Source organism: Chlamydotis macqueenii, chromosome 2 (assembly GCF_036417535.1).
Source record: "Chlamydotis macqueenii isolate bChlMac1 chromosome 2, bChlMac1.mat, whole genome shotgun sequence".
Lineage (NCBI taxonomy): Eukaryota > Metazoa > Chordata > Aves > Otidiformes > Otididae > Chlamydotis > Chlamydotis macqueenii.
This window is the reverse complement of record NC_141557.1, coordinates 149,087,207-149,109,266: the sequence shown is the minus strand read 5'-3', so window position 1 is coordinate 149,109,266 and position 22,060 is coordinate 149,087,207. Positions and strand designations below refer to the sequence as shown.

The 22,060-nt window shown below is 41.6% G+C and overlaps 1 protein-coding gene across 1 annotated transcript; it reads right to left on the bottom strand.

The window, feature by feature from the left end:
• Positions 1-398: 398 nt before the first annotated feature.
• SLC30A8 (solute carrier family 30 member 8) lies at positions 399-21,851 on the bottom strand. Its single transcript, XM_010120055.2, has 8 exons — positions 21,772-21,851; positions 12,679-12,883; positions 8,632-8,770; positions 5,125-5,278; positions 4,417-4,606; positions 3,907-4,012; positions 1,549-1,683; positions 399-544 (listed from the first exon to the last, which is right to left on the bottom strand). The coding sequence occupies exons 1-8, from the start codon at positions 21,849-21,851 to the stop codon at positions 399-401; spliced, it is 1,155 nt and encodes a 384-aa protein (XP_010118357.1).
• Between the last annotated feature and the right edge of the window lie 209 nt (positions 21,852-22,060).

Here is a 22,060-nt window from a genome sequence, read left to right as displayed (position 1 = left end):
AACACCAAACTTACAATTCATTTCACTTTGTGACAATTGGTCTGCTGGTAATTTGAAGGTAGATTAGTTTTTTGTTACCTGTAATTACAGACAGGCACACTTAAATGTTGCTTTACTGCCAGTCTGCTGCTCTAGTCAAGAATAATTTAGATACTTTCTCTTGTAATTGAAAGTAACTGCTGATGGACAGGTAATCTAGCTGATGGATGGACCTAGTAAGTGTTCTTTCCTGGTAAATGGTACCAACCAATAAAATTCCATGGACCGCTTACAGTGGCAGGGATTTTTAGTTCAGTTAATTACCATTTGTTGTTAATCAATTGCATACAACCAGCACATACAGTCTCCATTGACCTGTAAGAGGGGCGATCATTATTTTGCATAGCATACTGCTCCCTTTAATCACTGGGTTCTTGACAGAAGGCACAGTCTTGCTTCTGATCCTCTCCTGATTCAATCTGAATGGTGATGGAGTGGAAGCTGTAGTGCTCAAACAGGACTTGCGTAATATCTCTCAAAATCTTTTGGTTGTCCGCTGTCTCTGCTACAGATAGCAAGCAGAAAGTAATCAAAACACATATAATATGATAGTTTAAAGAAGAGCAGGTGTGTACTGGCAGAAACTATTCACAAACAAGTTTGTTTTGAGAAGTATTTCTTGTCCTTTTTACCCTCCTTTCAGGAACCTCCATGTCAGCAAAAGTTTGTTCATTCAAATGCAATCAGAATATGCAATTTTGGCAAAGCTAAGCTAAGAGTAGTCACCAAAGAAATTCAATTTGGCAGAAGACTGGAGGAAAGCAGGAATACTTAATAAAGATTAGTTCATCCAGTCAGGGAGTAGCAACAGTGCCAAGTGATTCAGGTGGCTGATAGACCCACTCTTTTTGGGAAGCAGGGAGGACTTCACCTCTGCACCTCATTAATGGCCAAACACAGGTGGAATTTTTTTTTTAAATAAACCTTAACATGTACAAAGCAAACAGATAAACAAGAAAATTGATCTAGGTAGCAGACAATTTGTCAACAGGAATAAGGACTAAATGAAATATTAAAAAAATGTAAAGATTAACTGTTCCCCTGGAGTTACCTCTAAGCTCCCAGCTATGTTTTAAAGATTGTTTTACAGCTAGAGATGCATCACGAATGCAGATCTGTCCTGCAAGTTTTTCTTATAGGGATCTATAGTTTGACAAATTGACTCCAAAATATATTTGATATTGTGAGAAAAATCCAGGCTGTCTCATTCTTCTAATTTACTTAAAATATCATCAAACAGAATAATAGAATCGTATCTTGTAGTTTACTTCCTTGTACCACAGCCTCTGCAGTTTTCAAGTTTTGGGCTAAGTAGAGGTCCCTGTTGTTTTGGCAAGATTTCTGGGAGGAGGATTTGAGCACTTTTGTTGTTGTTATTTTTCCAACACAATGATGACATTTGTTTTAACAAGCAACAGATATACAGTCAGTTGTATCCCAATCAGGAGAGACTGACCTTTACGAGGCAGCAGCTGAATACTTACTCCCTGTTTACAGACATTTACTGACCTGTGGCAACGTGAGCAGATAGAATAGTTTGGTTCATTGTCAGAGACCAAAGATGAAGGTTGTGAACAGACTCCACTTTCTCAACTGCTAAAATTCTTGCTTTCACTGCATCATAAGCAAATCCTTTTGAAGTTCCTTAAAAGGAGAAATTGGTGGGAAAAAATATTTTGAAGAGATAAGAATGATGAACATTAGAGGAAAATGTATCATGAACCTTTATTCAGTTAGATGTATCATTTTTATAAAAATAGTCAATGCTTTGGAAAACCTGTCTGTTTCAGAGTTCACTGTGAAATGGAGTCCTATCTCTTGTTTTATACTTCTCCATGGAAGAATGAGACTCATCCATGCCTTAGGAGATACTCTGAGGGTCCAGTTTACACAGGGCAGGGTTTATGGCATCACCTGAGTACCTCTAAGGGATTCTGTCCTTGATACATTTACACACTAGGGGAGTATCTGTTTAGCAGAGAGGGAAAAACAAACATAGAGATTAAAATGATTTGACTCAGGAATCTTAGATTAGATTAGATCCCAGGTCTAGTTATTGAGTAGATGAGCCTTCTTGCCAAAGATGATGATAGTGATGACCCATATTCAGAGTGAGGATTGCTGTGAAAGGGTGAGTTGCAACATGAAATTCAGAGTTTACTCTAAATCTAAATTTGATCAAGGAATTTAACTACAGATCTTCCCTGGAATGAGACTGGGAGTTTGGAAATGCACCTCTGTGCCCTCATGAACAGCTATGTTCATTGTGCTTCACTTGGATCAGTAAACTGAAAAATATTTTTAATGCCACCAGTTATGAAGTATAATAATGATAAGAAGAGTTAGTTAATTTTGCCTTTCATACAATAACTGATAATTATTTGTAATTATGCATGACCTCAGTGTTGTATGCTTTGTCCTATCTGTTCATTACAACAACGATATGCTCTATGGAGTACTGACTTTAAGTAGAATATGATGCTGACATGCACATGCTCTTTCGAGAAAACTATGGACAGTCAGTGCCTGCACAACATCAGTCACAGGGGCCGTGGGGCTGATGCTCTCGGAGAGACTGGATGAATGGCCACCTCTAATACCAGCTCCAATGTCTAATTTCTTTAGAAAATTCTGGGCAGCATAAGCTACTTAGGAGGTAGGAGACTGGCTTCAGAGATCTCTCCAGAAGGACAGCATAAAAGGGTTTGTTGCAGAGGGGAACAGACCATTGCCCATTTTTGCATGTTAGCACAACTTATGGAAGCTGGGAATCACTGCTCTGAGAAAGAGACCCCTGAGTGTCAGGGGTTGCCAGGCCTTCCTCATAGTTTGATTTTTTTTTCAGTAATCAAGAGTTCTTCTGATTATTTGGCAGCCAAGATACATTCAGTTGCTTCACTCTGTCTAGGTACACTTCTACACAAATGTATCTCTATCTCACAATCACTGAAAGCAAACCAACCCTAGGATGAATCTTTACTGTAAAACAGTATTGGAAATTTTCTTTCTTGAAGCAGAAGTAGGTGCAAAGTGAAAATGAGAAGTAAATAGCCATACAGTCATACTGAGTAACTCATATCCATTCAAAACCTACACTGTTAAAGCGGCTTTTCCCTTTAATCCTTATGTCTTCATAGCTGAGACAGTGGTTGTGTTATATTATTCAGTGTAAGGAAGGCAAAAACATGCATCTATGACTGCTCAAGTCATTTGGCCTTGCAAATCAAATGTTCAGGCCCATAGCTGACAGGATTAAATATTGCTAAGCCTAATTCTCCTTGCTGCTGATGTGCTGAGAATTGTCTATTCCCTTGCACCTGAATGCAACTGGAAAGCTCCGTTAGCTTGCTTTTTCTGGACTGGTGTAACTAAATTTTTTTTAAATTCTGCCTCTTGCACTCAGCCTATTTCACAGACACTGTTCAAAGCACAGCCTTCTTCTTTTTTTTTTTGGTTTTTTTTTTTTTGGTTTTTTTTTTTTTTTTGGCAAAGGCTTGTATTTCACATGGGTAAAGGAATTACACAATGAACAAAGCGAGTAGATATCTCATATGCCAAAGGGGTGATAAAAAGCAATGTTACACATATGACAAACAAAACCAATGCAGTTTTAGGAATGCACTGGGAGTTCCTTAGCAAAACACCAGTGCATAGATTTGGCATATGTTTAAATCTTCTAGTGCAATGGTAGAAAACAGTTTTGATTTAAATTGTAATTAGGTTTAAAGTATTATCAGAATTATACAAATATTGGAAACTGATATAGAAGTGTGCTATTATACTTTCATCAGCAAGTGTAAGCGTTATGGAGAAAGAGAGAGAAAAAGCCCCAAATATAATTGTATTGATTCTGGAATTGCGTCCTACCTTCCATTAACACAATCAAAATATCCCTTAAAATGGTGATGGTGGTTGCCAAAACAAAGATGGAAAACACAAATGTGCAGATTGGGTCGGCTATTTTGTATTCTGGCTAGAAAAATATGAACACATCAGTTTGTTAATTTAATTATTGTTGGTTATTGCCATTTTTAAGTAGTTAATCTCAAATAATAATATATTCCATTCATCTAGTACAGAAGGAGTGCTGACCTCCTTTGCCAATTAGGGAGTCTCAGCACAGGGAACAGAGGTGCTATGGACAAAGGAAGGGAGAGACATCGAAGTATCCTCCTTGCAGTTGAAACACCACAAAGCAAGTGTTGCACTCTCAACAGTCATTTTAATTCCCAAGAATAAGTATTATTTTCTTTGACTAAATTACAATGTATATTATTAAGAGAGAGAAAATATTTACACAGTACCTAGTGTCACAATGCTTTGAAAATAACTGTTATCCTTAATTGCAAGGAAGGCAAGTGAACTAATAAAACTAACCTTAAAGAAGATGATAAGTGCGCTAACTAGCACACTGATACTCTGGAACAGATCTCCGATGGTGTGTACAAAGGCTGCTCGCAGGCTGGCGTTGCTCTGAGCTGCCCTTTCCGGAGGGGCCGCCGCGTGTTCCCTGCCTTGTGCCCCATGGCTGTGCCCGTGGCTGGTCTGGTGCAGAATCAGACTTAGTCTGCAAGAGGTGTAAAGCTGCAAATATCAGTGGGGTTACCGCATTTCTGAAAGCAGTGATGTCATACACGTCATCAATCCTCTTGCTTCTGAATGCTGAACAGGAAAATCAGACACATTAGGTAAAAATGCAGAGTGGCTAAGCAGATAATTCCTAGGTGATTTGGTGTTTTTTATTCAAACAAGAAAGTCTGTGAACAGAGGAATTAATGAGGCCTCATTTTCTATAGAGTTCTTGAATGTTCTGACATTTAACAAAAAGTGAGATGGTGATTAATCTTTTCCTGGAGTTTGTGCATTTATAATTTCCCTTCTTAGTGTCGCAGCTAAGAGAAAGTAGGAAAACAAGTGCAGCATTCAGTAAGAAGCAGGATCTCTCTTCTCTACCCCTTTCCATATTCTTATGAAACTCATAAACACTTAATATTTTTGAGGCCAATATCTCTATCATTTGTTATTGAAACACAGCAGCAGGTTCAAGATTCAAAAGTTATATGGAGAGGAAAAAAATTAGCTTACAGAATGTTGGCAAGCACGGCACAGGCAGAGGTAATGAGCATCACTGTAGCATCAATATTGTAATCGGGGTGTAGCAGCCTCATGCTAGCCAAATACGTCAACACACCAGTCACCATCCAAATGATTATCATAGACATCAAAGCTCCCAGAATTTCTAGGAATTAAAAAAATCTAATTTTAACAGGAATCATAACAGAAACACAAGAAATTTTGAGGGATTGATGGTAACGGTTCCAGATTTGTGAGCTTTATAGCCAGCAGAGTTACTTCTTGCGTATTGGCAGCCTTGTTGCTCACAAAAAACAAGTCAAAACCCTTTCTGGTCATAAGAAATCCAGTGGCTGCCCAGGGCAACCCTATGTATATGGTGGACAAACCCTGTTCTACCTGCTTCTACTTTTGTGTCCATTCCAGTGTTGAGTTCATGCAGCGCTTGGAGAAATTGGAGAGATGAAAAAGATGGGGGGGGGGGGGCGCGGGTTTGGGAGGAGCACAAGGAGCTGTAATGGAAAGGAAGGATAAAAAAGCAATTATTTTTCACCTTGTGCAGTTGCCTGTCCCTGTCAGTATGGTGTAAGGACCCCAGGAACCAGCCCTCATTCCCCAACAAGATTATCTTGATCACAGGAGCAGAGGTTGGAGAGAAGGAGAGAAGCACGGCTCATCCAAACCCATTGGCAGACATAGTCCCCCTCCAACAGCCCTCCCTTGTTTCTACACATCTCTCATCACTTCATACTTCAGAAAGGCAGTGGTAGCCCCCAGTGAGCCCCTGCCAGCAAAACCTCTCCTTCCTTTCTCCTGGGACTCATCCTGCCAATGCCACAAAATCTTTTTTTTTTTGTGCCACCAGTGGTGATGAGGACAAAATAAGTTATTTTTTTCCTGGGGCAGCAAAATTTAATTTTGTCTCTATTGGCTCTGAGTTGGGCTCAAATAAATCCAGTCCCCAAAGCCACCTTTTATGGCACTGCCATAGGCAAAGTCCAGGGATGTTCATATGAACGTGCAGCATGTTTTTAATAGAATGTGGGACCGGTAATTGCCATGTGACTTGAATGCGTAAATGTGGCACTTTATGAGCAGAACTGAGACAATATCAAGGAAAATGAAAGTTCACAGTAAGGTGAAAGGCAGTAGATAGCCAGAAAGAGCAAAGCACTTGCACAGACCTCCACTATCAGGTCATAAAAGCAGCTGAAACTCAGCTTATGGTTTTGAATGTGTATTTATGAGGGTCACACCTTTTGCAGCAGTCCAGGCACCACATGCTTACCAAAACAATAATTTTGTCTAAAGTTGACAAATAATGAATGAAAGTGCACTGAAATCTAGTTTTGCTTAAAATTAGGTAGAGAGAAGCTAACATAAAGCATACCTAGTGTTTATATTTTCTGCAAGTTAGGTTCTGTTGCCTGGTTCTGGCTTAGAAGACAGGAGGTATTCAGATGGCTCCTGCTAAACCTGAGCCCTGTCATACACAGCCTTTTCATGACAAACCCTATCTATCAGTCTGAAAAAAAAAGCAGTGGAAAAACAGTTTCCAGTGTCACTGAGTGCTGCAGCGGCAAGACTTTGGTAGTCAGTGCACAGTGACTTTGCTACCCACCTGACTGCCCTCAGCTACTCTATTAAAGCACCCACCTGTGTATTAAACTGGAAACGTAGCTGGGAAAAAAAGCACAGAACAGGATAATTGTCATGGAATACAATTAAATAGCTGCTGACATTTGTTGCAGGGCTCTCTTTGCTACCAGGAGAAAAAGACAATGAAAGATTGGTTTTGAAGTTCTGCGTTGCAATGACAAAAAAACCTAAAAAATCTAACACAGGCTGAGGGTGAAGTTACAGGAGGTGGTTGAACCTTCCTACCATCTTGTCAGCAAGAGAGAGAAGTTTCTCTTTCTCTTTCCTTTGTTCCCAGGCTAAGAGAGCATAAACACAAAAAGTAATTATGGATCAACTGATGGTGAGTAGTAGTTTGCTAAGGCTGCAAAATACAGCTGTGTGTTGGCAACACAGTTCCAGCCATGCTTCAGTCATCCTAAACCTTCCTCTCATCCAGCAGCCTGTTTCCAGCAGTGCTGGTAAAATACACTTAAGGAGTAGCATAAAGACAGGATGAGTATGGCATATGTCTTCTCTGGTACATTCTGCAGCTACAGGCAACCTTGACTTGCAGACATTCTGAGTTAGAAACTGCTTCGGGACCTTCATACTGAACACCCTTGAAGTCATCTGAGTCCTCAGTTCAGGTGCGTAGGTGTCTAGAGCCATTTGAGATGCACTGACACCTCCACATATGGCTTGATGCAAGATGTAGAGATGACCCATAGCCTTCTAGAATGGCAGTTGGAGACTTTGTGGAACACATTAGGATATTTTGCATAGCACCAGTCGCTTACAAATGAGCAAATAAATTGAGCCCTACGACACTCATCATGGGATTCATTTCCAGACTGAGGGAACTAAATTAAAATGTCTACATGTAGATGTGAGCTAGGTGTTTAAGCTCCCATTGTGGACAATGGACATCAAATTAATGGTGATTCACACAGCTCCCTGCTCTATTGACTGACTGGGAACACATCCTAGTTTCTTAACCATGGGTGTTAATATGGGATGCTCTGGTCTTGTGCTTGGCATCCCGTGCAGTCTCCTGTAGGGCTTGTGCCAGAGCTACCATCCCCATGCCTAAGTCTGAGATACCCTAGGGATATAGCACTAGACCTCTGTGTTTAAGCAGCTGAATGGAGCCTAGATTTCTGTTGAACATATCAGAAACCTGGACGTTGTGCTGATATGTACTTATTTATGTGTAGACATTGATATTTACATGTCTAAATCTTGAATAGAATCATATTGCTAGAAAATTTTTCTCATCGTTAATATTTCACTTGTGTCTTGTCTTTTGTAAAAGCACTTCTGTTTGATTGTAAGGTTTTTGGTATTAGGTGTCATTTGTAAATATATTGATTTTGGTTGAAGACAGAGAACTTTCAAAGCCTACCAGTGTTTCCATCTAATAAAAACCAGCAGTGATGAAGAGATATACAAGGAGAGGATTTAGGTAATGGTAAAAGTTATAGGATCTCACTTTTCTACAAATATAACATTGTTTTCATTTTAAAATAATTTAATTATTTGCTTTATCCTTCTATAGGTGGAGTAGGCCCTCATTTTTATGGGTATTGCTGCTTTTATAGAAACTTGTATTTCATAGTAGTCACTGCGAGAAGTTGCTGTTATCTCAGTCAAAGCTAGCACCAGCCCAAAACTGTATTCAATAATGAACTAAAAGACACATTTGTAGATAAAAGATGAGTGTGCTTTTTAGTTTTTTGAAACTTGCTCTGTTTGTCATGTATCCTGCAGGCTTTGAGAGCATTAGTGCATTATCTCTAAACATCTGCAGACCTGTGTTGGACATCGATACGTTTTCCAGTGTCTGGCTATGATGACTTCCCTTTCCCATTCCACATGTTTGAACTGTGACATGTCTGCTACCTGCTCGGTGCCACCCAAAAGTTAGCTGCTTGGTGGGAGGTTTGGAAGCAAGCCACAGTGAGAAGAGGCTGATCAGGAAGCTTGTCAGGTCCACCAGGATGTGTGCCGCGTCGGTGATCACCGCCAGGCTCCCGGCAATCTGCCCACCTGTGTGAAACATGTGTCCGTATCATGGCTCTGGTCGGAAGCTTGAGTTGACCAGATCAAACTAGAGACCTGCTTTCCTGTGAATCAATGGGAACATTCAGTTTTCAGTGATGAAACACAAAATTCAAAGCTCTTCAAAGTTAGTTTCATTTGTACCTCATTCATGCAGTGAAAGGTATTAATTAATAGAAAGAAATAAGCTAAATTTCTATCTCAGAGAGAGGGGACAATAAGAATTGTGATACTTAGTGCTGTAGTTATACTACTATTGGACAGTTTTACTTTAACTATTTTAATATCAGATTTCTTGGTGAAAAGGAATATTAGGGATCACATTTCCAGTATCTTCCCACTATCTCTTCCCAGATCGCTGATATTTTTATGTATGTGCAAATACTCAGACTCTTAGCTTAATGGATTTATTTCCTATTTGTTATAGGAAAATATGTCTGTTCTTCCTGAGTTTTGGATGGCTGGATGCCCAACTATTTATTTGTCACAGGCAACACTAAAACAGGAGTAAAAGGAAAGGTCACAGTAGAAGAGCTGTGATAAACAACCAGCCATTTTCATGAGGGCATAGGGAAAAATGTTCTGTTTGCAGGACTAATCTATCATTTTGCATCTGTAATGCACGATTTAATTTTGCTGCTAGAACTGGAAAAATGTGGCTGACTGTCATTTTACTTTGAGGGGTTTTGGTTTCATGTGAATTCTCAAAAAAACAACAACAACAAAAAAAACCACCCAAGCCATTTTAGGCTATCTGAAACCACATTTCTTTTACCCAGTAAGCCAAATATCATTATTTTGCCAAATTCTTCTAAACATGTCTCAAGTCTAAAGGCAAATCCAAAGAAACTAAAAGACTGCTCTAAACTACCACAGCTGCCTGTGGTTGCAGAAGACAAGGATCACAGGCTGGAAGCTGTCCTGCCAGCTTGTTATAGCAGGGGAATATTTTCATCAGAGTGGAAATGTAGAAAAATGGAAATCTGAAAGAACAGAGCCAAAACATCTAGTTTCTGTGTTTGGCAATATATTTCCAGCCTTCTTCAGTCATTTGATTAATTTCAGCTTGCCTGTTTCTCCTGACCGCAACCGATATGAGAATCAATGAATCCAGAAAAACATCATAAAATGCCTCATTTGAACCCGTGGCAAGATACCACTGCCAAAGGGACATGTAGACACATTTTTGTTTCTTTTTAGATAGAAAGTCTGCAGGCCAGCAGGATGGTCTGTCTGTTTATATACAGATTTTAGATTAGAATACCTAATACTGTATGGTTTGTCACCACAGGAGAATGCATATTGCACATACAGGTCATTTTTTTTTTTTTTTTTTTATTGCCTCTCTGTGCATCCCATTTACAGCTGCCTGAAAGTTACTTCCCAAAAGGGAGCAGGCATGACTGCAGAATCTGGGGGCATCTCATTCCTTGCAGTAAAATGAAAAATTCAACAGAATGGGGATTTCCCAGAACATAAGCTGGTGTAAATGCGCATATACTTTTTGGTCATGACACAGCTCCTAGACTCTCACTGTTTGCAGGATAGCTGTTTCCCAAGTGGGAAGCAATTTTGCATAGCAGAGGGAAGCAGTCTTGTCTGGCAGTGCACAGATGTTGACAACCAAGGCATCAACTATCTTTCAGCAAAAAAGTATGCAGAGAACAAGCTGCCTGCAAAACCCTATTGCATTTTAGATAGTGTATTTCGATTTCTGTGGGACAGCTTTACAGAAGCTTGCTTCTAGCTTGCCGCCTTTGAAAAATGTTGGCAAATTATTATTTTATGTATTGCTGGCATAACTAATGCCTTGGGTGAGTTTCTGAGATCTCAGTCTGCTTATCTTAGCAACCTGGTCAAGTCTTTATATTCCTTTCTGACACGATGACACATGCCGGATTTGTCTCTCTAGTGCTCAAATGGAAATAAAGTACTTTGAAACCCACATTTGGTCCTTAGCCACTAGAAACCCTTGGAAAGCACTTTTGTATCAGAGCTGTACATAGGGTGTCATAGGTTTGACTCATATCTCCAAATCTATGGAGACTGTGATGGATCTGCATTAGAAGAACAGAAGATAGTTGCCTTTTAGAGACAGTTGGTGTATCAGGCTCAGCCAACTGTGGCCCTTTTGGGAAAGCAGTAAGGGCCAGCACAGATGGTTTGCGCGAAAATATCACAGGAAAAATCCAGGGATTCAAAGCAGCACAACTTTTCAACCTCTTTGAGAGTGATGCATCTTTTTTTCTTCTGTTCATCCTAATAGTGCCCACGGAAGCTGTTTGTCCTTAAGATGAGAAGGAAGGAGAACATGTTCTTTATTTTCAAAAGTAAAGCCTGTTACAGGCTTTTATTGCTTTGTAACAGTACTCCCAACAAGTGGCCTTTATGACTTACCATTACCCACAAGGTGTGTTTATAGCTTTGTATACCACAAAGCAGTAGAAACTGTCAGTCACTCAATGGTCAGTCATCAGGCACAGGCTGTCTAGCCTAACGATTAAAAAAAATTAAGTGCATGGTTCATAATTATAAAAATCTCAATTGACTGCTGTCTGTAACTGCAGTTAATAACTGGTTTGTCAAAGTTTAATGGTCTGAAGCAAAATGATCTTCAAGCCTGTTACTTAAGCTGTCACTGCAGAAAAAGCTGTATGATTCATTAAGCAAAATGAAACATTTAGTTAACATATCATCTGTCCTTCCAATTATCCTCTGCATTGCCGCATTCACCAGGCTTAAGCCTACTGATTATATGGTTTCGTTAATAATGCATTACTTCTGGAGCTGGAAATTACTGTGTGGAGATCAGTGGTATGCACTGGTTTTCATGGGGAAATGCTTGTGACCTACAAAAAGCGGGGCTTCACGCGGATGAAGCACATGGGAGGAAAGAGTTGGAGAAGTCCCTGTGGGGTCTGGCGGCCAGGGGAGAAGGCAAAAATGCAGCGGCTCTTTCATTGCCTCTGATTCCCACCTATGGGGAAGATAAAGCCATTCTACTTAATTTTTATGAGGCTCCTCCAGAGATGCTGAAGCAGGGAAAATACGGATTTCTGAGGCCTTCCTGGCTGATTTTTGTTACATCCCCTGGGGTGCATGTGGCAAAAGCCTGTGTGGTTCCTCGTGCCTTACCTTACCTCACCTCACCATGGAGAAGGGGAAACTAAAGAGCCAGGAACTATTAGGTGGGTATAAATATCACAGAAGCCATGCAGAGAGCAGATGAGGGGGACAAAATGAAAGTTAATGCTCTATGAGCGAGCCAAAATCTTGTATTGGATATTGTAGGATGGATCCAGAAGTGAGGGCTAATTAGACAAGGGAATAATCTTGCATTGATCCAGAGACACACCAGCAGGCCAATTTAAAAGATAAATGTGCTTTGGTATAAATACATTGACTTAAATGGAGAAAAGCAGATGGTGAATCTGGCCCTGGATTTCCCTGGGTTTTGTAAAGACTGTTGCATTTAATATCAGATCCTGCTGCTAGGAGCCTTCATCAGTGCTACGGTCTCATTGGCCTGGATAAATATGTAATTTTTTTTAATCTTTTAAAAAAAATTGTAACCCAATTTATTAGAAACCTTTTATGACCTGGTGCTAAGACATGCTAGACATATTTAGCCGAGCTTAAAGACCTAGGAGAACAATTCAGACTGGTCCTTGTGTTCCTACCCATTCCTTAAAATAATATATGAAAATATTTAGGTAATTTCACTTTAAAAAATCCCCACAATTCTTTTAAAGGCTGGGGAAAAAGGAGAGTTATTTCATCCCAGGTGGGTTCACCTCTGTGCCCCATGGGTCCCTGCACTAAGAGTGGGTGCAAAAGGGCATGAACGCAGCTGCACTGGGCACCAAACTGAGCTCTCTTTGAGTAAACATACTCCCCTGTAATCTCAGCAGTCATGAAGAAGATGCAAATTATTGATGCTACACAGAGCTTCCTCCTGGCTTGATGCTGCTCCCTTTTCCTGTTCTCATAGGCCTGTGAGTAGCTGTGACAGTGATACGCTGAATTAGCTTCAGTATCTTCTGCTTCCTGCTGCTGCCTCTCTTCATTTAAATTCTTCTGATGCCAGCTCATCCTTTGGGATTGAAATAAACAGAAGATTAAAAAATAAAAACCCCAGTTATTTGGGCATCTAGCCCTGTAGCCCCAGAAACTATTTAATTAATGCTTGCGAAGGATAAAAGCAGCATTGGGAACAACAGGTCATAGAAGAGGCCTGCTCATGCAAGCAGGATCCTGCAGGAGGGAGCTGCACATGAAATGACTGCTCCGGCTGTGTCTCCCAGCTCTTTGGGCTCTCCTACATCATTTAGCAGTTTATGAAGCACAGGGTGACTTTCTTAGGCTGTGAAGTTTTTGCACACTGTATGATTTTAAAAAAGTCGTACGTCCTGCAAATAGTAACCAAATTCAGCATAGCATGGAGATAATTCTATGGAAATTTTCAGGTTTTTAGTCCCAACGGCTTTGCCAGGAAGAGTATTTTAATTTTTTTTTTCTCAAATATAATTGACTGAAGATATTTCTCTCCTCTCTTTGCATGCAGAACTATTTTATCTCAAATTTCCACATATGTACAAAAACTGTCAATCTTCCAGCAAGGCCTGAGTATAGACAATATTAGCCTGAAAGTTTCAAAGGCACTTAAAAAATCAAAGAAATCCATTCTCCATCATACGCCGATCCCTTTGTGCCACTGATTTCACAGAAAGATGAGAAGTTCAGCAGAAGTGGCTCTTTGAGCATTGGTCCGTCACAAGGTGATTTCCCAACCAAAACTGATCTGCTACAGAACCTCAGAGCTGCCGTTCTCAGTGCATATGGGATGGGGATAGAGAGATCTGGGGCCGAGCATATTGCACTGCAACTGCAGGAGCTCCTGAACGACTGTGATGGCTGGTGCTATCACTGCAGCAGCCCAGAGACTCCGTCAGTTTATTGCAGGAGGACCCAAGGTGGTTTGGTAAGCAAGGATATTCACTTCTTCTATCTCTGAACTGAGAAGAGCTCAAATGGCAAAAATAAGACAACCCTAAGCCCTGGCCCAGGATGCTTGATTGAAAGCCATTGCGTCTCTCCAAATACAACATTTGTTGCCACAGCTGCTCCTACTGTGATGCCGCCGGTGGTATCACATCCCCTGCCATGTGCACTTGCAGCCCAGAAAGCCAACAGCATCCTGGGCTGCATCAAAAGAAACGTGGCCAGCAGGTCAAGGGAGGGGATCCTGCCCCTCTACTCTGCTCTGGTGAGACCCCACCTGGAGTACTGCATCCAGCTCTGGAGCTCCCAACATAAGAAGGACATGGATCAGTTGGAGAGGGTCCAGAGGAGGGCCACAAAGATGACCAGAGGGCTGGAGCACCTCTTCTATGAAGCCAGTCTGAGAAAGATGGGGCTGTTCAGCTTGGAGAAGAGAAGACTCTGGGGAGACCTTATAGCGGCCTTCCAATACCTAAAGGGGACCTACAGGAAAGACAGGAAGAAAGTCTTCAGCAGGGCCTGTTGTGATAGAACAAGGGGTAATGGTTTTAAAATAGAGGGAGGCAAATTCAAACTTAATGTAAGGAAAAAATTTTTTACAATGAGGGTGACAGAACACAGGAACAGGTTGCCCAGAGAGATGGTAGACGCCCCATTCAAGGCCATGTTGGATGAGGCTCTGAGTAACCTGATCTAGTTGGAGATATCCCTGCTCCTTGCAGGGGCGTTGGACTAGATGGCTTTTAAAGGACCCTTCCAGCCCTAACCATTCTATGATACTATGTACTGAGACTTATGGGAGTGCACTGTGGCATCAAAAGGTGAATTCTGCCCAGATGCACATACGTAACGTCTATATAACCACCACAGCTGTTTGAGGTCTGTGTGTGCAGGGCCATAGTCTGCAAGTCTACCCGGGCATACAGCAAACTCCACTGCTGTTTCTGAGTCTGAAATTAGCCCGGGGGCATGATGTGGGGTTAACTGACCCCAGCAATAACGGCCTCTTTTCCTCACTCTGACTAAGGATTTTCCTTTGGGACCAGGAAGAGTTGATTCTTCAGCTGCGGGAAGGAGACTTGTGCTTGGGGAAGTGCATGCTTCTTGGCAACTTTCTGTAGTGTTTCTGCACTGTTTATGAAAGTGTCTAGATGTCTAAAATGTTGCTGGAAAGAAATCATGCCGGTGGCTGCCAATCTGCAGCAGTCAATGTCAAGAAAAAAGTTGCGCTGAAGTCAAAAGCTTTTTCCAGCTGCCTTTTTGGGCAGCCTGAGGGGGCTGCAGCTGCTCTGCGGGGCTGAAGTCCTGCCAGGTCCCCCACAGCCCACTCTCCACCAATGGGCAAGAGGCAAAGGCAGTCACAGAGCTGTGGAAGCCTTGGCCCTGCGTTGTGTTCATCAGCACCACTGCGGTACTGGCGGCAGGAGAAAAGCTGACCCATCATGGCAGCCAAGCCCTGCAACTGTAGATGATCAACGTGGATTTGGTTTTGTAAATATTATTGAGATGTTCCAAGGATGCAATGTGTTCCCCTGAGTCAGCTTGTTTCCCAGGCAGGTTTGCATGTGGTCTCTGTTTGCTCAGCAGAGGTGACCAGTTGCCCCTGTACGTGAGGAGCTTCCGTGAAAGAGCAACTGATCAGATTTAATGCCTGATGCCTGCAGACAGTGAGTTTTCTTAGTCCTTTTGTCAGTGTTTTCCTTTCTTTTCCTCACAGCAACAAATAAACAGGAGCTGAACTGTCTGGGGAACGGGCTGCCGGGGTCCCTGTTAACCAGTCCTTCTCCAGTCCTTTAGTTCCACATTTATCAGGCTCCTCATGTGCCCTGTGTCGCTTATGTACAATATTTTCCTGATGAATTAGACTCAGAAGGTACCACAAATTGATTCCTTCCAGATGGCTGAATAAAATACTGTAGTTCTCTCACTGTCCCCTGGAGATCAGGACATGCAAGTTTTTCTTTCTTGTGATCCGTCTATGGGGTTAACTTCCAGTGCTTTTCTATAGTTTGCAAGTAAAATTAATTCTCCTTTAACTCAATTTTCATCAGCTGGCATTGAACGTTAAAATCATCTTAACGACATGAGTCATGATCAGCTCAACAGCCTGTCAGGGCAGGGATGCCAAAATTACCGCTGCAGATTTCTGAGCCACCAAATCCTTTCCTTGCTGTTAACAAAATACATTGCTTTGTGATCCCCCTCCCTTTTTTAATCTTCAAGTCTCTCCATCAGCTAACAAAACCTCAGCATACCGCTGAGGGGTAGGAGAGCACTGTCCACAGATCTTGTTGAACGGATGCAAAAAGCAAACAGAGACAGCGTAAACCCACAAATGTCACATTTTTCTGTCTAAAGGGTACCTAAATAAAAGCGGCCTGGTTGTCAGAGGTGGCGAGCGTTCGCTGCTCCCTTTGAACTCGCAGAGCAGCATCTGGCCTGATGAGTTAGGAAGACTCCTGCCAGCTCCTGTGCGTAACCATTATTTTTTTCTTCCAAGAGCAACCTGCCCCTAATTAAAAGAATCCAAGATACAGTTTTATAAATGTGTGAATCAAAAGCTTAAGGTGCAGAGATCAGCTCTGTCAAACCATAAAGCCCTTCTGAGTGCGTTAGAGCAAGATGTAGCCTTTGAGCATCAGATCTCTGCACTAGCACACTGCAAGCAGAGTCCCAGATTAAAAAATAATCTTTTCTCCATTTCAAATTCTCTTTCCTTTGTAAAAAAGATGGTCAAGGGAATGTCACAGAAAGGCTCCCACTGAGTCATGCCCGGAAGGGGGGAAGGAGAAAATGTTAATACATATTACAGATTCCATTCAAATCATTAGCAAGAGCTTTTGATTACAACTTCCTTTTGTTTGTTTTCACTTGATCTGTTGGGTGCCTTGATCTGCAGACTGATGGGAATAATTGCCATCCTCCTAGATCATTATGAGATCCCCAGTCAAAAGAGCAAATTGTGGAATCACTGCACTTCCCACAGGAGAGCATCTCCTTCACAAGGGAAAACAGTAATTTTTTGGTGCCTGAAAGAATAATGAAACTGCCTTCCAAGGAAAAATTATCAAAGCCACAGTCATCTCCCTTATGCTGGCACCACTCTGATTTTAATTGATGTACCAATCCTGAATATTTCCAAGTCATTTAAGACCCAATTTATAGCCTGGTTGTCCAGATTCTCCTTTGCCTTTCACAGTATTTTGGGCACAAACCAAAGGTAAATATTTATATATTTGCATACATTTAGATATCTACTAGATGGGAATTGGTCCTGTAGGTATTTTGTTTAGTCTCATTTTGAGGTTTTGGCCATGTATGCATAAATGTATTGTCCATAAATTTCCTTCTGCATAACAGTATAGCAATAGCTGTACTGAGGCAGACCAAAGGTGCATGTAGCCAAGTATCCAAACTCTGTTTTGAACATTAGGGGATACATAAGGGCAAAGTACAAGGCAGATGTACAAAGTGCATGTCGAGAGTGGTACTGCTCCCTGGTTGCACAAATCTGGAGGCTGGGAGGTGGCTGAACCAGAGCTCATGCCTACTAGCCCTTTAAAGATCTTTCTTCCATGAACCTGGCTGACTTGAAAGAGGTGAGTTCCACAGTTTAATTATGATTTGTGTAAAAATAACGCTCCCTTTGTTACTCTTAAGCTGTCTGCCTGATACTTTAATTAGTTCCTGTACTAATAGAAATAACTTATGGCCATTCCATGTTTACCTTCATCACATCATTCATGATTTTATGTGTCATCATTCTACCCCCAAGCCATCAATTCCCTAAGCTGCTGTCCTGGTTATTTAATTTCTGTTTAATTCCTCTTACTATCTTGGTTCTAATTTTCTTTCCAAGATAAAGGGGGCAAAACTGAGGTGGGCGTAACGGAGATGGCATACGGCCAGTACTGGGCAGGCTCAATGCTTTCTACAGAGTTGTAATATCAGCTAACACGAGGGCAAAAGCAATAGGATGGGTTTTGCTGAGTCCCCTAAGAAACTGCGTGCTCCTGGGGCCAGCTGGCAAGCCAGTATAAAAGAGACATAATCACAGGGCCCATAGCTAAAACCCTTCAAAAACCACAAGAAAAACCCAATTTTTTTCTGATCATTGACTTCTGCAAAGCACAAAGAGTGGTGAAAATCCTTTATTTGATGAGGACTCTTTGATCCTGTAAGAGTTTTTGTATCGGCTGAAGAAAGGCAGAAAAAGAAGTAAATATTCTCTACATGCTTGTCATAGAAAATCAATCTCCACTTGAAGAAACCATCTCCCAGGCTCACTTCAAACTTTTTGCCTACTGGTATGGGCCTGGCAGACAGGAATCAATTACAAACCTAAGGCTTCACTCATAGATAGGAAGAACTACAGGTCACTAACGCTCTGTGTTAAAAATTTTCACATGAAGACAAGGCCTAAGGTTTTTAAACATCTTCCCTGCTTTCAGCATTGCCTCCCTCTTTTTTTTTTTTATTTGTTTCTTGTCTCAGAAATAAAATAAAAACGAAAACCTTGACACTAGAACCCTTGAGTTTCGCTTGTGTGATGGTATTCAAAATCCCACTATAATTACATATAAAGAACATGATCAGAAATCCAGAAATCCATGCTGGCTCAAGCCAAAATCTAGCTCACAGTATACTTGGTACAATCTGATGCAAATCCACTGATTTATTAAGTGGGATATTGAATATTTCTGGTCAATATTACACTGATCTATTGTCAGCAAGAAATAATCTGGCCTGTCTTCTTTCATGGAAACTTCAGGAATCTGGTCAAGACATTTCCTAGTCTTTGATAAGTGATTACCTAGATCACCAGATAGGTAACCAATATACGAAGTCATTACTCACTTAAAGAATTTATCCCGTCCCACCACCATCATTGACTGTAAAAAGGCCTCAGAAAACTCTCTTAGACATAGGCACCTAATTGAAACTTAATTTAAAGAGAGATTATATGAATCTCACTTGATAAGGTTTACAGAAAACATTTTTTGCTCTGAGTGCTCAGCTTCAGACTGTGTTACAATTATGGTTCATACGCTTTCTGGAGGCTGGTAAGAAGTAGTGTCCTATCCTGGGACCAGTCCTGTGTAATATCTTTGTTTGTTACCTGGAGGAGGAGGTGGAGTGCACCCTGACCAAGTTGGCAGATGATGGTGCAGCTGATACATTGGAGGGCAAGGCTGGATGAAGGGCCTGACAGGAGCATTCTGAAATTCAGCAAGGATGAATGCAAAGTCCTACACCGGGAACAGACTTTTGAGACCACATCTAGAATATAGTGTCCAGTTTTGGATACAGGAGAGATCATTAAACTGGCATAGGTTCAGAGGGCCACCAGGATGGTTGAAGGTTGGAGCACCTGCCCTGAGGGAACTGGACTTGTCCAGCCTAGAGAAGAGGTGGCTTCAGGGACACCTAATATCTGCCAATATTTTTCAGGAGATTATTGAGAACATGGAGCTTTATTGCTGTGCATGGAGGAAGGAGAAGAACAATGGTCATAAATTGAAACAAGAGACATTCAGACTGAATATAAGGAAAAAAAAAATTGACTGTAAGGGTAATTCAGTATTGGGGCAGATTGCCCAGAGAGGCTGTGCAGTCTTCATCCTGAGAGATTTTTTTCAAGACTAGACCAGATAAAGCTCTGAGCAACCTTGTTTGATCTCTCAGCTGACCCCGCTTTGAACAGGAGGTTGGACCAGAGACCTCCTGAGGTCCCTTCCCACCTGAATTATCCTATGAGCTTAGAGCTGACCTGATTTTCAGAGAGCTCAGTTAAAACCCACCCCGTTGTAAACATTTCTAGTTTGGCAAGGGAAACCTGAATGCATCCAAACCTGCCAGTGACTGCAGACAGGCCTGGCATGCACAAAACATTCTCTCCCACAGCCTTGTGTGCAGGGAAAGGGATCTGTACTCAGCCTTCCTACTCACATGGTTAAGACAAAAACAGTTTTGTTCCCTGTGTATTGTAATAATGGCATTTATTAAAAAGAAAGAGGCTGGGGGATTGCAAAGAAATAGGCAATCTGTGTGCAAAATAAATTCTGTTGAAAGCATTAGAGCTGTTCATTAAGCCTACGCACAGGGAACGGAAAAATGTGGTAATTTACACCGAAGACTAAAATGAGCTTATTGCTACTGATCGGCTTAAGACACCTGAAGCTGTGCAGGCAGCCAGTCTGTGCAAGCCCGAGCCCAGCGGGCTGCATCCCCATCACCCGGCTGGTTCCAGCCCCCGGGCTGGCACCCCGGGTTGCTGAGCTGCAAGGGGGATCAGGGCAAGGGCTTCCCTCAGAACTGCCAGCCCTTCCGAACAGGAGGGAGACCCTGACTCTCAACCTCCGTTTCTGGTTATTGAAGAGATGGAGTAATTAGATCAGGCAGTTAATAAAACTGCACCTGACAAGAAAAGCCAAGAGGAGAGACAGCACAAATGTCATGTCCCTGAACAACAAGTCCTCCTCCTCCTGGGGAGCTGTGCTACCACAGCCATAATTCAGCCATCTCAGGACCTCTGCTATGGAGCCTTCCTGGGACTGCCCCCTAGGCTCTGGGGATGTTGGGAATGTCTGCAGCAATCAGCCCAACAATTGCAATTGTTGCAGTGATTCACCCCAGCTAAATTCAATCCTAAATTAAGAAATAATTATCAGAGAGAAATTGACCCCTCCAGAAGGTGAGTCAGCTCTCAGATGGGAAGATCAGCTGCTAGGGATTCTTGCTCTCAGTGTGCATCCTACTCCTCTTCTCACTGGGAACATTCCCTGTTTCCAGTGATTCAGGGAAAATGAGGGCTTCCTCATGAGCCAGCCTAACAGCTATCCCTGTCTCAGGGCACCCTTCCATGCACTGTGAAAAGGGTTTGTCCAGAGATGTCCTTGTGTCCAGAGGCGGCAAGGGGCCAAAGGACCTCAGACACTGAAGCTGTACTCACGAAACTGTGAACTGTCAAAAAAGCTCTGAGAGTCTTCAGTAAATAAAATGAATTGCAGAATCATACGGAATCTTTTTGAAATAAATATTACCACAAAAGTCCTTTTGGACAGTGCCATGTATATTTATGGAGCCATGCAATAATATTTAAATAATAACCCAGACATTCAAATGACTAAAATACGATGGCAGTGACCCCAGTATAAGAACACGGAGAGACGGATTTCCATTTGAACTGACAGTGTTTATGCCAAGTTTCTGTCCCACGTGTTTTAAGAGAGCCAAGCAATAAATAACCTGAAAACCAATGAGATAATGGAAATGTCAAGAGGTGCTAAGCTGTAACTGAGCAGCTATTTTCTTTTAAAAATACGTGTTGGTCCGAGGCAAAAGGAAGAATGAAAATAAGTTCAACTGCAAAATTGTTTTGTGATAGACATTTACACTCATTTTTTAACCCAAGCTACAGAATAACATATGTTTTCAGAGGGTCTTTCTTCACTCAAGCAGGCATTTACTCACAGGACGTCTGGCACACAAGAGGTACATCAGCTCCAAGTCTGATAGACTGTCCACATGAATAAAGTTTTGCAGGATCAAGTCCTTAACAACATCGCATTTCTTTCAGATCAAATAGATAATTAAGACATTCAAGCATGAAGGAGTCTTGAATCAAATATGGTGTCAATAGCACTATTATAATTCAGCCTAAAATTGCAGCATAATCCATGAGGTTTTGCATCCCACAGTAAATCTACTAAGCTTATAAAATACATAGCAAGAGATACTTGCTTCAACAGTAGATTGGATCAATCCATCACAGGTGCAGACACATCAGACTGCTGTCTAGTAAATGCATCAAACCTTTAATAAGAAAGTTTCGGAAGGAAAAAATCAAGCAAAACATTTTGAAAGTGGTGAAAGACATTCCCTGTACGCGCTGTGAAACTCCCCATCGGCAGACGGGTGATCTCGTATTGCTCTCAAAGACAAAGCAACAGCAGCGAAGGAAGCAGAGAGTTGCGTTACCTGTCTAGGGCCAACGAGTACTTCTTGGTGTCCCTCTCACTCACAAGACAAGCTCTTTCAAGACCATTTTTGGCAGCCATCAGGATACTCAGTGGGGTTTACTTGAGTTTTTTCCCCCCTTAAACTCTCTTTTTTCAGCTGGAAGCAGATGCAGGCAAAAACGTCCTCTGGACTTATGCAGACATCTCTGGCAAATACTTTTAAATGAAAACGTTTTGTTAATCTTCTCAGTAAACCCACTGCAAGAGAAAGCTGCTTTCCTAGGGCTGGTGGCGTCACTAACATGCCA

What these genes read in the sequence shown, in the direction of transcription:
- SLC30A8 (XM_010120055.2), bottom strand. Translation starts at nt 21,851, where the DNA reads ATGGCTGCCAAAAATGGTCTTGAAAGAGCTTGTCTTGTGAGTGAGAGG. An exon ending in TACTCGTTGGCCCTAGACAG is followed by an intron (nt 12,884 to 21,771) that starts GTAACGCAACTC and finishes TCAATCCCAAAG; the next exon opens with GATGAGCTGGCATCAGAAGA. An exon ending in CTGAGATTACAGGGGAGTAT is followed by an intron (nt 8,771 to 12,678) that starts GTTTACTCAAAG and finishes ACAGGTGGGCAG; the next exon opens with ATTGCCGGGAGCCTGGCGGT.